Here is a 14,623-nt window from a genome sequence, read left to right as displayed (position 1 = left end):
AAAAGCGCTATACAAGTACAACCCATTTATCATTTATTTATTTATTTATATATATGTACATGCGTATATATATATATATACACACATATATTTATACTTAAATATGTTAATGTGTATACACACACACATATACATATATATATACATATATATATATATATGTATATATATATATATAAATGATAAATGGGTTGTACTTGTATAGCGCTTTTCTACCTTCAAGGTACTCAAAGCGCTTTGACACTACTTCCACATTTACCCATTCACACACACATTCACACACTTGATGGAGGGAGCTGCCATGCAAGGCGCCAACCAGCACCCATCAGGAGCAAGGGTGAAGTGTCTTGCTCAGGACACAACGGACGTGACGAGGTTGGTTCTAGGTGGGATTTGAACCAGTGACCCTCGGGTTGCGCACGGCCACTCTCACACTGCGCCACGCCGTCCCTATATATATATATATATATATTAGGGGTGTAACAGTACGTGTATTTGTATTGAACCGTTTCGGTACGGGGGTTTCGGTTCCGTACGAGGGTGTGTCGAACGAGTTTGTAAACTAAAGTTTTAACAAGCTGCTCTGCTTTCTGCCTCTGTTTGAGCAGTGAGCATCTAGCATTGTCCCGCCCAGACAACCATCTGATTGGTTACATACAAACCAATCAGCAGTGCGTATTCAGAGCGATTTAACAGCCAATCAGCAGTGCGTATTCCGAACGCATGTTGTAAATGCTTTGTTGTCGAAGCAGATATGTGCGTTTAGCAGCGGACATCGTACCCTCCCCAAATTATAAAAAACACTTTCCAGTCACAACTATTACAAACATCACTATGAGCCCGTTGACCTTCTAGAAACTAAATCTGCAGCTCAGCTTGCTCACAGTTCTGGCTTGAGGTGATGTGAAGGCTAATTATCTTTTAGCATTACGTTAGAGGGGGGGGTTGCCCACATCTGAGGTCCTCTCCAAGGTTTCTCATAGTCAGCATTGTCACTGGCGTCCCACTGGATGTGAATTCTCCCTGCCCACTGGGTGTGAGTTTTCCTTGCCCTTTTGTGGGTTCTTCCGAGGATGTTGTAGTCGTAATGATTTGTGCAGTCCTTTGAGACATTTGTGATTTGGGGCTGTATAAATAAACATTGATTGATTGATTGATTGGGCTTCACGGTGGAAGAGGGGTTAGTGCGTCTGCCTCACAATACGAAGGTCCTGCTGTCCTGGGTTCAAATCCAGGCTCGGGATTTTTCTGTGTGGAGTTTGCATGTTCTCCCCGTGAATGCGTGGGTTCCCTCCGGGTACTCCGGCTTCCTCCCACCTCCAAAGACATGCACCTGGGGATAGGTTGATTGGCAACACTAAATTGGCCCTAGTGTGTGAATGTGAGTGTGAGTGTTGTCTGTCTATCTGTGTTGGCCCTGCGATGAGGTGGCGACTTGTCCAGGGTGTACCCCGCCTTCCGCCCGATTGTAGCTGAGATAGGCGCCAGCGCCCCCCGCGACCCCGAAAGGGAATAAGCGGTAGAAAATGGATGGATGGATGGATGATTGATTGATTGCTGTGTGTGTGTGCGTACGTGCGTTTGTGTGCACGTGTGCTTGTGTGTGTGTGTGTTAGGGGCAGCAAAGCCCTGTCTGTCTGTTATTTCACATGAACTAACATGAACTCCTTAGATATCAAGAATGAGTAGTCTCTCCTATTGCAGTTGTACTATTTTTCAGCTATAGTTACATTAATCAGTAATGTAGCAGCCTAGTTTTGAATGGCAGGGTGCCTGCTATCACATGTTGACAAAAAATTACATTTACATAATAAAAGTCAACTACAGGCTTCCCAAATGCTGTAATAAATTAAGCATGATGACTTGACTTGAAACAGTTTAATGTTGCACTTTTTATATGTAGAAGAAAGGTTTTGTCATTTTATTTAATCAAAGCAAAAACTTGAGGCAGTTTAATGTGGATTAACGTGGGCAGAATTATTATAGTGTTCCCAATGTTAAAAGGATAAAGCCATTGTTTACAAATTTGGTAAATAAATAACCAAAAAATGTATATTTGGTTGTTTTCTTACTGTACCAAAAATTAACTGAACCGTGACCTCTAAACCGAGATACATATATATATATTTATATATATATTAGGGGTGGGCAAATTAATGCGTTAATTATGAGTTAACTCATCAATCTATTAACGCCGACAATTATTTTATCGCACATTTGCGTATGTTGTTTACATGCTTTTATTTTGTTAACGCCTTTTCTTAACAAGATGGCGTCGCCCGGACGGGCTTCGGCATTGAGGATCTCTTGGTAAAGATGGAACATTTGGCAAAAATACCGGACAATTCTGCAAATTTCATGGCTGGCTTTTTTAAGTGCACTACGCAGAATAAACACAACATTATTAATATTGCTACTACGGATAATTTGATCAAAAATTCCCTAAAACAGCCTACTACCTATAATATAAGTTTTTTAAACATAAGATCCCTGATAAAAAAAATGTTTCTGCTGTTACCTCAGAAGTTGCCTGTTCAGATGTTATGATTGTGGCTCAGAGATTTGTATGTAGATTATATTTATTTTCCATAACAAACAGGATAACTTAAATACCCTGGCAGTGGTAGTAATAAGCTTAAATGTTTGTATTTAAATTTTTTGAGTTGATTTTCATAAAATATGCTATTTGACTGCTACTGTTTAACAAGGACTGATTTAAATTGTGTTTGCACAACAAATGTTTTGGCGCTTTTGTTCATGTGGGGGAATATTCCAATAAAGGTGCACTACACACTACTTTTGAATTCATTATTGGGCTTTGCATATACAATGCAGTTAATCGCGATTAATCAGAGAAATAGTGCGATTAACTTCAATTAAAATTTTTAATCGTTGCCCTGCCCTAATATATATATATATATGTATATTTATTAGGGGTGGGCAAATTAATGCGTTAATTACGAGTTAACTCATCAATCTATTAACGCCGACAATTATTTTATCGCCATTTGCGTATGTTGTTTACATGCTTTTATTTTGTTAACGCCTTTTCTTAACAAGATGGCGTCGCCCAGATGGGCTTCGGCGTCGAGGATCTCTTGGTAAAGATGGAACATTTGGCAAAAATACCGGACAATTCTGCAAATTTCATGGCTGGCTTACAGCGTGGTCACTCCGGGATCACTTACGACCGCCAGACAATTCTGAATGTGGATAGATCGGGCCGTTTTGGACTGAATGACGCGTGCTTGCTGGACCGGCTAGCTAGCATGGGAATAATTTGCCGGCAACATCCAGCGGCTTGTGAAGCAGCGGAGTATATGTGTTGTCTGTCTATTTATAAATAATGCAGACGAGGAGTGTTGGCTGAGTTCTTAACGTTTACTTTCAGAGCGTGCATATCACAACATACAAGATGCCGTCATGGCGACACAACCTATACCGGGCTACCGCGCATGCTCGTCACTCCTGTTGCATGCTGGGTAGGGTAGTTCTTTTTTTCCCTGGCTCATAACATCACAATATAGTAGCATATACCATAACATCACAATATAGTACCATGTATATGCGTTCAGTTTATCAAAGCACCAAGCAAAGAAACGGAAAATTCCCATCATATCAATTCCTAGATATGGTCATAATTATTTTAAGTGCACTACGCAGAATAAACACATTATTAATATTGCTACTACGGATAATTTGATAAAAAATTCCCTAAAACAGCCCACTACCTATAATATAGGTTTTTCAATCATAAGATCCCTGATAAAAAAATGTTTCTGCTGTTACCTCAGAAATTGCCTGTTCAGATCTTATGATTGTGGCTCAGAGATTTGTATGTAGATTATATTTATTTTCCATAACAAACAGGATAACTTAAAAACCCTGGCAGTGGCAATAAGCTTAAATGTTTGTATTTACATTTTTTGAGTTGATTTTCATAAAATATGCTATTTAACTGCTACTGTTTAACAAGGACTGATTTAAATTGTGTTTGCACAACAAATGTTTTGGCGCTTTTGTTCATGTGAGAGAATATTCCAATAAAGGTGCACTACACACTACTTTTGAATTCATTATTGGGCTTTGCGTATACAATGCAGTTAATCGCGATTAATGGGAGAAATAGTGCGATTAACTTCGATTTACATTTTTAATCGTTGCCCAGCCCTAATATATATATATATATATATATATATATATATATATATATATATATATATATGTATATATGTATATATATATATATATCCATATGGTGTAGTGTATGATGCTTTCTTACACAGGTGATGAGCTCAAAGCCAGGCTCCTCATCAAACAGGGGGGCCATACTTGAATTCTGAGCATCACGTTGATGATGTATGGAGGATTCAGGAGGCTTTAGAGCCACCTTGAAGAAGTTTGTGACTTTGGAGAATCCGCCAAACGTGGTTGCATAGGGGTCCTGGATGAATCTCTGGTGGTGAATGTTCACAAGAGCAGGATTATTGGCGTGTTTTCTTGTGGAGGTGAGGGGGGTTTAAGGCTGAACAAATAACTCACCGATACAAGATCTGAGCCGTCGTCAAAGAGATGCAGCTTATCAAAGGACTGAGAGAGAGCGTTGGGGTCTTGAGGGTAAGCCAGGAAGAGACGCCCATCAACTGGAGACCTGGTGATAACGACAAAGTCCACGTTCGGGCTGGGCAATAAAACGATATCAATAAACATTGCCATGGATACGTAATCGTTATCAATAAAAATTGTGTCGTAGCATACAAACGTTGGATTCTGCGTGTCAATTAACCTCAATAAAGGAACCATAATCTTCATTTGCTGGAAATGTTTTTGTCTGTATGTAGGAAAAGTGTGTGTGTTTGAGTGTGTGGTGTGTGTGTGTGTGTGTGTGTGTGTGTGTGTGTGTGTGTGTGTGTGTGTGTGTGTGTGTGTGTGTGTGTGTGTGTGTGTGTGTGTGTGTGTGTGTGCGGGATCAGTATCTGAGTGGGACACGTCAGTCCTGACCCTAGGGTTGTCTGTGCTCACGGTCCAAAATGATTTTAAAAATCTGAACCACACGCTTGTGAGGCCAACCGACCGGCTGGGATTTTTCTTGACAACCCATCCCAACCCTACGTGGGGGTGATGCTTACTGGTCCAAGACGATGTAGCGGCTGAGGGCACGCAGCAGCTCCCTGCTTCCTCCCCTGTGGAAGTGCAAGGGAGGCAGCGGGTGACCCCCTCTGCTGGTCAACACCAGGAAGTTCCGACCCAGGGAGAAGCGGGCCCTCCTTAGAGAGTAGAGCTCTGACAGAGGCAAGGAGAAGGACCACTGACCTGCAAGAGAAGACGACATCATCATCTCTTTGTTTATAACATGAAAAGAATGTATCATCTGCACCTGTCTCTCTGACGGGGACATGTTCTCTGTCTTTCTTCACAGTGCTGATGATGGCCCAGTCCGGCTCGTAGCCGGGGTCAAAGTTTGTATCCTCCTCTCCCCCTTCTCCATCCTGATTAATAAGAAAGTGTTTACAATCACTGTCCTTTATTCATGACAGATTAATTAGGGCTGGACCATTCTGGTAAAAACAATAACCATGATTATTTTTATAGTCAGGATTAATTAAACCATTACCGTATTTTTCAGACTATAAGGCGCACTTAAAATCCTTTAATTTTCTCAAAATTCGACAGTGCACTTTGTAACCCGGTGCGCCTAATGTACGGAATAATTTTGGTTGTGCTTACCAACCTCGAAGCTATTTTATGTGGTACATGGTGAAATGATAGGTGTGACCAGTAGATGGCAGTCACACATACGTGTAGACTGCGATATGACTCAAGTAAACAACACCAACATTGTATATGTTCCATTGAAAGTATAGAACATTACACACGGCGCTCAAAAATCTATTAAAATGTTTCAATATGACTCTGGTAAGCTAAGAAGCTGCACCGCTTGACGGATTGTTGGCGCATTAAACATACGGGTATTATTATGGAGCGTGTATAAGGTAAGATATATTATCTACCGTTTTGTTCCTCAATATTATGCAAAAGCAACTTTTCTTGCTTTCTGGTACCTGCTGATCTGTATTTGGGATCTGCACAAGTCCTGAATATTTGTACGCGTCTGCCTTTAAGTCCGTGTCGACCCCGTCGTCGATAAGCTTCTTCTTTTTTTCTTCTTGTTATGGGACATTCATCCTCTGCTGTTGCCATTTCTAATGTAAAGTCGTGTAAAATTCTAACTTATATCTGTCAGTAAACTTGCCATTAAAGCACTCAAACATAACGGTGTAGTGAGTTTACATTATTCACCCATGGAACTTTAGTTATTAGAGAGTTCCGGTTGGACGGTTTTTCACAGGACACATTTTCGGTGTCGTTATTGCACTAGTGAGCCACGGATGAGGAGATGCTAATCCGTTGTTGTTTTAAGTTAAGTCTGAATGTCATTAAAACAGTTAGTTCCATCTTTTGAGACTTTTTCCACTACCGTCCTTGAACGCTACAGCGCTACAACAAAGATGACGGAGAAAAGACGCTGCCAAAGGTGACCTAAGTAAACAAGAACGCCCACAAAACGGCGCATCCTGAAGCGACTGTCAGAAAGCGCCTTGACGATGATCAATAAAACAATCTATGCAACACTTTCGCCAAAGAACTACCATCATGATAGACATCTCCTGCAGTTTTCGTGTCGGTAAGATAAACTGGTAGGAGTGGCAATTTTTTTTTTTTTTTTCCCAAGGAGGTGCTAGAGAGCCAATTTTGACATTTTTGGGACCACAAAATATAAAATTATTTGGCATACCTGATGCGCTTGCAAAATATGGGGACTTTTTGTGCATGTGAAGGGCCTCAAAAAGACGTCTGAACATATAGAAGAAAAAACAGTAATAAAATAAAATAAAATAAAGTAAAATAAAATAAAATAAAGCCACTTTCGACTGTCATCCTCATTTGCAGCAATTAGGATCAAGATTGGAACTTGTGAACAGGTTATAATCGTTTTTTGCTTTGTGATGAACCACCAGATCTAAGTTTGCGGCATGCTCTGCCCACATCCTGTTATTTGCAAAACATTTTAGCAACTTGTCCTCACCCATCAGTTTGTTGTACCAAATAAACCGGATTAGCACTCTAACAAGTCAATAACACCAACAAAGCGTACAGCATAAAACTTTTGGTGGACAAAATGAGACAAAGAAGGAGTTGACGATTTTCCATGCAAACAAACTGTTGCGGCACAGTCCACACTATGGTGAGTTCAAGGACTGCCGAAATTAGTAGGACAAAACAATGTTCACCAAATACTCTCGCCAGTGAAGCAAACACACAAACATATTAAAGGGGAACATTATCACAATTTCAAAAGGGTTAAAAAAATAAAAATCAGTTCCCAGTGGCTTGTTGTATTTTTTGAAGTTTTTTTCTAAACTTTACCGGTCTCGGAATATCCCTAAAAAAAGCTTTAAAGTGCTTGATTTTCGCTATTTGCGATGCGACTATCAATTTCCAATGTGAACAAACAATGGCGAATACCACAGCAAGATATAGCGACATTAGCTCGGATTCAGACTCGGATTTCAGCGTCTTAAGCGATTCAACAGATTACGCATGTATTGAAACGGATGGTTGGAGTATGAAAGTATTGAAGAAGAAACTGAAGCTATTGAGAGAATATCTATTGACGCTATTCATAGCCATAGCATGGCTGAATAGCTGCGTTAGCATCGCCGGTAAAAATGTGCGGACCAAATGATCAGGATTGGTAAGTGTTTTTTTCGCATTAAATGTGGGTGGAAGGAAACGTAATATAGTTGCAAATGCATCTGCAGGTTATCCATACATCTCTGTGCCATGTCTGCTTTAACACCGCCGGTAAATAAATAGCATGTTAGCATCGATTAGCATAGCATGTTAGCATCGATTAGCTGGCAGTCAACATCAACAAAACTCACCTTTGTGATTTCGTTGACTTTATCGTTGCAAATGCATCTGCAGTTTATCCATACATCTCTGTGCCATGTCTGCTTTAGCACCGTCGGTAAATAGCATGTTAGCGTCGATTAGCGTAGCATGTTAGCATCGATTAGCTGGCAGTCACGCCGCGACCAAATATGTCTGTTTAGCACATAAGTCAACATCAACAAAACTCACCTTTGTGATTTCGTTGACTTTATCGTTGCAAATGCATCTGCAGGTTATCCATACATCTCTGTACCATGTCTGTCGTCGCCGGTAAAATGTGGAGAAACTCCCGCACATTCAATGGGGGTCTGGCGGCAGACACTTTCGCATCTTCGGGCCAGTGGTGCAACTTGAATCCCTCCCTGTTAGTGTTGTTACACCCTCCGACAACACACCGACGAGGCATGATGTCTCCAAGGTTCCAAAAAATAATCGAAAAAACGGAAAATAACAGAGCTGAGACCCAATGTTTACAATGTGTTGAAAATGAAAATGGCGGCTGTATTACCACGGCGAGGTCACATTCTGACGTCATCGCCTCCAGAGCGATAAACAGAAAGGCGTTTAATTCGCCAAAATTCACCCATTTAGAGTTCGGAAATCAGTTAAAAAAATATATGGTCTTTTTTCTGCACCATCAAGGTATATATTGACGCTTACATAGGTCTGGTGATAATGTTCCCCTTTAAACAGTGGACTTTCAAACAATTGGATAGATTTGTGTCATGTTTGTCCTCAAACAAAAAACATAGTAAAACAAACAAAAAATACATTTTCCCCCATCCATTTTCAATTATTTTTTTAAAATGTTCAAGAGCCACAGGTAGCTGACCCCAACCTTAGACTGATAAAATGTCCTACCTTTTTGGAGTAGAGAACAGCGGGAGCAGAGCGGCCTTCGTCCTCTAGTGGACTCCATTCCAAAGCTGGCACTCCGGCCTGAAACGAGCGCATTATTCATCATATCAGACACTGCTTGGCATCAAAACATTTGCTTACCCTCTCGACAACGCGAATGAACCCAGGGATGCTGGTGTCCTGGTTACTCTTTTTAGCATTGGTGTGCAGGTACACTCCCTCCTTCTCGAAAATCAGCTGAGGAGCAATCAAAGCAGTTAGGACACAATCGAATGATATCTAATGCAAGGGTGTCCAAACATTTCCCTCCGAGAGCCACGCAGTAAAAAATGTAAACATCTAGGGGCCATTTTGATATTTTTCATTTTAAAAACCAATACAATATATCGTTTTTTTGTTTGTTTTTTTTACCTTTGAGGGCTCACCTTAACTTTGGTCGTGGGGTCTCAGTCAAAACATGTTTAAAAATAAGTTTATTTTATATATTTTTTCATTACTATTATTCAGCGCTTAAATATAAAAGTAGAAAAATATATATTTAATGCCCTTTTTATCAAAGAAATCAACATACCGGTATGTAATATTTTCGACCCAATATTTTTTTACAGAAATTTAATATTTAATGTGAGCCTTAAATAGGTCAATATTTCATAACTCCATTGATTTTAATTCTTTATTATTTTTGAGAAAAGACAGTTTAAAAAAAGATTCCACTAAAATTCTTGGAGATCCAAAAGTGTTAAAAATAAGTCATATATTTTTGTTTTTTTTACTCTCAACAATTAAGTCTCTATATCAACTACCAATCACATCATCATCATCATCATCATCATCATCATCATCATCTTCCGCTTAATTACTACCAATCACTCCGTTGATTAAAAGTTTTTATGTATTTTTTTTAATTTATTGTCCTTTTCGTCCAAAAAACTAAATTTTTTAAGGCAAACACATAAAAAATATGTAATATTTCCCCAAAAAACATTAAAAAGTGACATATTTGATATGAAGTAATCGGAGCCTTTAATAGTGAATGTAATATAGAATTATTTTAATCCAAAAGGGCCCCAGTCAGAAAGGTGTTAAAAATAAGTCATACATTTTTTTCTTTTTTTACTAGCAACACTTAAGTCTCTAGATCACAGGTGTCAAACTCAAGGCCCCGGGGGCCAGAAGTGGCCCGCCACGTCATTTTATTTGGTCCTTGATAGCCTGGAAATAATATGTATCAATAAAGTACTGTAACTTTACTTACTAAATGTATTTTTCTTTCTATTTTAGGAGAACAAAATATAGTACTGCACGTAATTAAAAATTATGTTAACTTAAATATTGTCGAATCATGCGAAAATATATGATCAAACATTCAAAACATTTTTAAATAGAAATAAATACTAATAACAATGATTTCAAAGCAAGTTATCCATCAAATTGTGTAATGTAAAAGTAGCAATAGATTTCATGGTAAAATTGTGAAATTTATTGTGTTTTTTACAGCATTTTTCTCTAAATGAAAAAAACTGTACTTGTAACATGGCATTTACAGTAATACACCAAAAAATGTACAGTTGTTGATTTGTGGTAAAACAAACAAACAGGCAGCTCAGGTGCCAAAATGTTACTGTAAAATTGACGTTTTTTTTATTTACAGTACGAAAACTAAAGTACATTTTACAGTAAAATTCTGGCAACTGAGCTGCCTTTTTTACGATAAAAACAGCAGTACTCTTTTTCAATTTACAGTAATATACACTATATTATAAGGACATATTATTGCAATTTATCATGTTTTTCTTACATTTTAGTAAAAAAAAAAATCTATTAATAAAATGCATTAAAAAATGGTTTTCACTTCTGGAAGCGGCCCTCTGGGGCCAAAACATAACTGCGATGTGGCCCTCAGTGAAAACGACATTGACACCTCTGTTCTAAATAGACTTCAGATCTATTCGTCAAATAAAGTTTGTATTATTGTTTTTTTTTTGGGGGAGGGATAGGCTACCCCTCCAACCTTGAAAGGGAAAAGCAGTACAAAATAAAAAGGATGGATGTTTGCTTTATGCCATTTTTGTCAAAGAAAACAGTTTTTTATATGGCAAACACACAAAATATGCAATATCCCTCTCCAAAAAAATTCACAGTGGAATATTTGATGTGAAGTACAGAGACTTGAATAGGTCAATAATTCATAACAACATAGATTTTGATGTATCATTATTATTAATATTATTTTTTAGCAACAACAGCTTTAAAGAAAAAAAGCCTACATGACAGCTTTTGTGTTAATAGGGTTAACATTGCAACTTTTTCTTGTTATCAAATGGTAGTTTTATACAACAGTGTACAGCCACAGATTCAGATTGGTCTGCAAATTCCACAGCGATAAAGCGCAATAATAAGTGTGTCATTTCACAACCGGTCTGTCACATTCAAGTCATGTGATCGTCAGGGCAGGTGTGACAGGTCATACGGTGTCGTATCGACGAGAGTTTATTTGATATATTTCAACATTAAAATAACCACTAACGCTATGTCGTCAACCTGTGTAAATTATGCACGGTTAAACGCCATTTATACTGACAGCAAATACGACTAGCTAACACGTCAACCTCAAAGCCACATTGCTCGTGTACCCAAACATTTGGGCACGATTTGTGGGTTGTTTCTGTTCAAAAACATGAAAACCGATCAAATGAGCTTAGGTTTATACCTTGTAATCGTCATTGTTTTGCTCCATTCTTCAACTGGCGTCGGTAGTCTCGACGCTGGTTTTCCCAAACAAATGTTACGTCACACTTCCTGTTTCCATAAGGCCCGCCCCAAAGTGACGTCATCGTCCCGAACGCCCATTCTTGAGACGAGAGCTTAAAAAATGTGTGCTTTGCTTTAAAAATTTGATTTTTGGTTTTACACTGTATGAACAAAAAATTTAAAAGGAATTCTACCTTTGCAACCTCATTATTCTATTGGCTAAGTTTTATATTCATAAATGTAAGTTTCTCATTACCCGCAGAGGTGGATAGTAACACGCTACATTTACTCCGTTACATTTACTTGAGTAACTTTCTGGATAAATTGTACTTTTACGAGTAGTTTTTATGCAACATACTTTTACTTTTACTTGAGTATATTTATAGAGAAGAAACGCTACTTTTATTCCGTTCCATTTATCTACATTCAGCTCGCTACTCGCTACTTTTTTTTTATCGATCTATTAATGTTTGTTTTGGTTAATGACAGAGCTTCAAAGTAGAATCTACGCATGCCTGCGTTTCACCAATCACATGCAGTCACTGGTGACGCTGGACCAATCAAACAGAGCCAGGCGGTCACATGACCCGATTTATTCAAGTTGAAAAACGTATTGGGGTGTTACCATTTAGTGGTCAATTGTACGGAATATGTACTGTACTGCGCAATCTAATAATAAAAGTTTCAATCAATCAATAAAAAGTGTAAAGAAAAAAGGCACTTTTTATTTCAACCGTACTTCCCGTCAAAAGCCTAAAGACTGATCGCACAGTTCCTGTCTTCACAATAAAAGTGCCGCTCCATCGCACCTGCGTTAACAAAATAAGAGTCTCCGAAAGCCAGCGCAAACAAGCTAGCAAACTACGGAGTTTGCCGCCAATGTATTTCTTGTAAAGTGTATAAAAACAAATATGGAAGCTGGACAGATAAGATGCCAAAATCCAACGACTTTCATGTGGTATTAGACAGAGAAGAGAAACTTTTTTCTCCTCCATTTGAAAACGTGGACGTCTGAGTCCAATCATTGCAAGTCATCAGAATCAGGTAATACACCAACTTATATTCTTGTCTTCATGAAAGATAGGAATCTATATGTTAAACATGCATGTATATTCATTAAAACACCTTCAACATGTGAACAAAAACGGCTAAATAAATAAATATAAATTATATAAAGTATATATAAATGTATGTATGTGTATATCTATATATATATATATATATATATATAGATATATATATATATATATATATAATTTGTGTGTGTATAAATGATGTGTGTATGTATGATATGTGTGTGTATGTATATATGAGGTAGATCACCTCGACTTGGTCATTTACTAAGTAATTGATAAACGTTGAAAAACTTATTGGGGTGTTACCATTTAGTGGTCAATTGTACGGAATATGTACTGTACTATGCAATCTACTAATACAAGTTTTAATCAATCAATCAAATCAATGAATGCCTACTGAGGCTATGGTGCTGTTAAGTTATTGTGGCTCAATGTGCCATTTTTTTTATTTTATTTTAATGTACTATTATTTAATATATATTATTGTTTTAGTTGCTTAAGAGATATTCCTGGCTCTGAATTTGCTCATTGCTATTTTTATGTTTTTGTGCATTATTTGTTGCCGTAATCAGGTTACTCATCAGTTACTCAGTACTTGAGTAGTTTTTTCACAACATACTTTTTACTTTTACTCAAGTAAATATTTGGGTGACTACTCCTTACTTTTACTTGAGTAATAAATCTCGAAAGTAACGGTACTCTTACTTGAATACAATTTCTGGCTACTCTACCCACCTCTGATTACCCGACCTGTCTTTTGTGCCTTTAAAAAGGATTTTGAACTTTACTTCAAAACGCTCTCTACCTCTAACAACAAAAAAGCTGTGAAAACTATGATGCTGTGTTCCAATTTTAAGTTATTTAATGAATCTGAATGAGCCTATGGCTTTGCACCTGGTTTATTATATATACCGTATTTCCTTGAATTGCCGCCGGGGCGCTAATTAATTTAAAATCTCTTCTCACTCCTGCGCTTACCAAAGGCATGCGGTAAAAGTAAGCATGCGCTAATTATTTTAAAACCTCTTCTCACTCCGGCACCTACCAAAGGTAGGCAGTAAAAATTTGAGTGTGATGTAAGCTTGGACCTTAAATCCTACTGAATAGCTCTTAATCTTCTTCCCTTTATGCAATTTCAAAATACCGGTATTGAAATCAGCCTCCTCCATTTTGAAAATGATGACAAGGGAAGTGTCACTCGTGATGTCACGAGTTTGACCAGGCGGTAATACTAAGCATGTGCTAATTATTTTGGGAAGCGAGTTTGACCCGGCAGTAATTCAAGGCAGGCGCACACTATATGCCCTGCGGCAATTCAAGGAAATACGGTATATATTTTTTTTGTATCCTATTTTGATACATTGAATTTACAATCCCCTGGCGCTGTTTTGTACTGTTTTTATAATGTTTTGTAATGTCTTATATTGTTGTATAACTATTTTTTTTATTGTTTCTCATCTGTTTGTTATTGTTGAAATTTATAAATAAACATTATTAAAAAAAGACGAGATCTTAAAACATAACAGGAACATTTTTAATGTATTTCACCACCATAAAGCGAGTACAATTATTAATGTATACAAAGAATATATTATATAATAAAAACAAATAAAATAAAAATTTCACGGTGTCTACTTATGGTTTTCGACCAATAGGGTAAAGGCCACATTAACGTACCGTATCGTTGTTTTTCAAAACCATCTACATCTTCTTAAAAAAAAACGTACCCATTAGTCAACTATCTCATTAATTTTACACTCTAATATTGAATATCACTTTTAATGTTTGCCAAAGCGAAAACTGCTTTATTCTAACGAAGTGATCACGTGACATAGGAGCGAAATTGATTGGCATGTTGAACTGGGCGTAAATAAGCCCCGCCCAAGTACCCTAGTCACGTGGGCATGGTGCGTTCGATTGGAAGGCAGTAAACAGGTGACGCAATTACCGGATATAAGTTAGTAGAACTCTGCTTTTCGAAA

At 37.7% G+C, this 14,623-nt stretch overlaps 1 protein-coding gene across 1 annotated transcript in view; it reads right to left on the bottom strand.

Moving 5' to 3' along the window:
• tbc1d17 (TBC1 domain family, member 17) overlaps positions 1-11,649 on the bottom strand; it is a 35,321-nt gene extending 23,672 nt beyond the window's left edge. The window contains exons 1-7 of the mRNA XM_061905615.1: positions 11,525-11,649; positions 8,956-9,051; positions 8,818-8,895; positions 5,378-5,489; positions 5,130-5,313; positions 4,543-4,651; positions 4,283-4,456 (exon numbers count right to left, since the gene is read on the bottom strand). Coding sequence (XP_061761599.1) covers positions 4,283-4,456; positions 4,543-4,651; positions 5,130-5,313; positions 5,378-5,489; positions 8,818-8,895; positions 8,956-9,051; positions 11,525-11,551 — 780 coding nt within the window. The 5' untranslated portion in view covers positions 11,552-11,649. The remainder of the gene's footprint in view (positions 1-4,282; positions 4,457-4,542; positions 4,652-5,129; positions 5,314-5,377; positions 5,490-8,817; positions 8,896-8,955; positions 9,052-11,524) is intronic.
• Between the last annotated feature and the right edge of the window lie 2,974 nt (positions 11,650-14,623).

This window comes from Nerophis ophidion, linkage group LG07, assembly GCF_033978795.1.
Source record: "Nerophis ophidion isolate RoL-2023_Sa linkage group LG07, RoL_Noph_v1.0, whole genome shotgun sequence".
Classification (NCBI taxonomy): Eukaryota; Metazoa; Chordata; class Actinopteri; order Syngnathiformes; family Syngnathidae; genus Nerophis; species Nerophis ophidion.
Note: the sequence above shows the minus strand (reverse complement) of the source record. Positions and strands in the feature narration are given on the sequence as shown.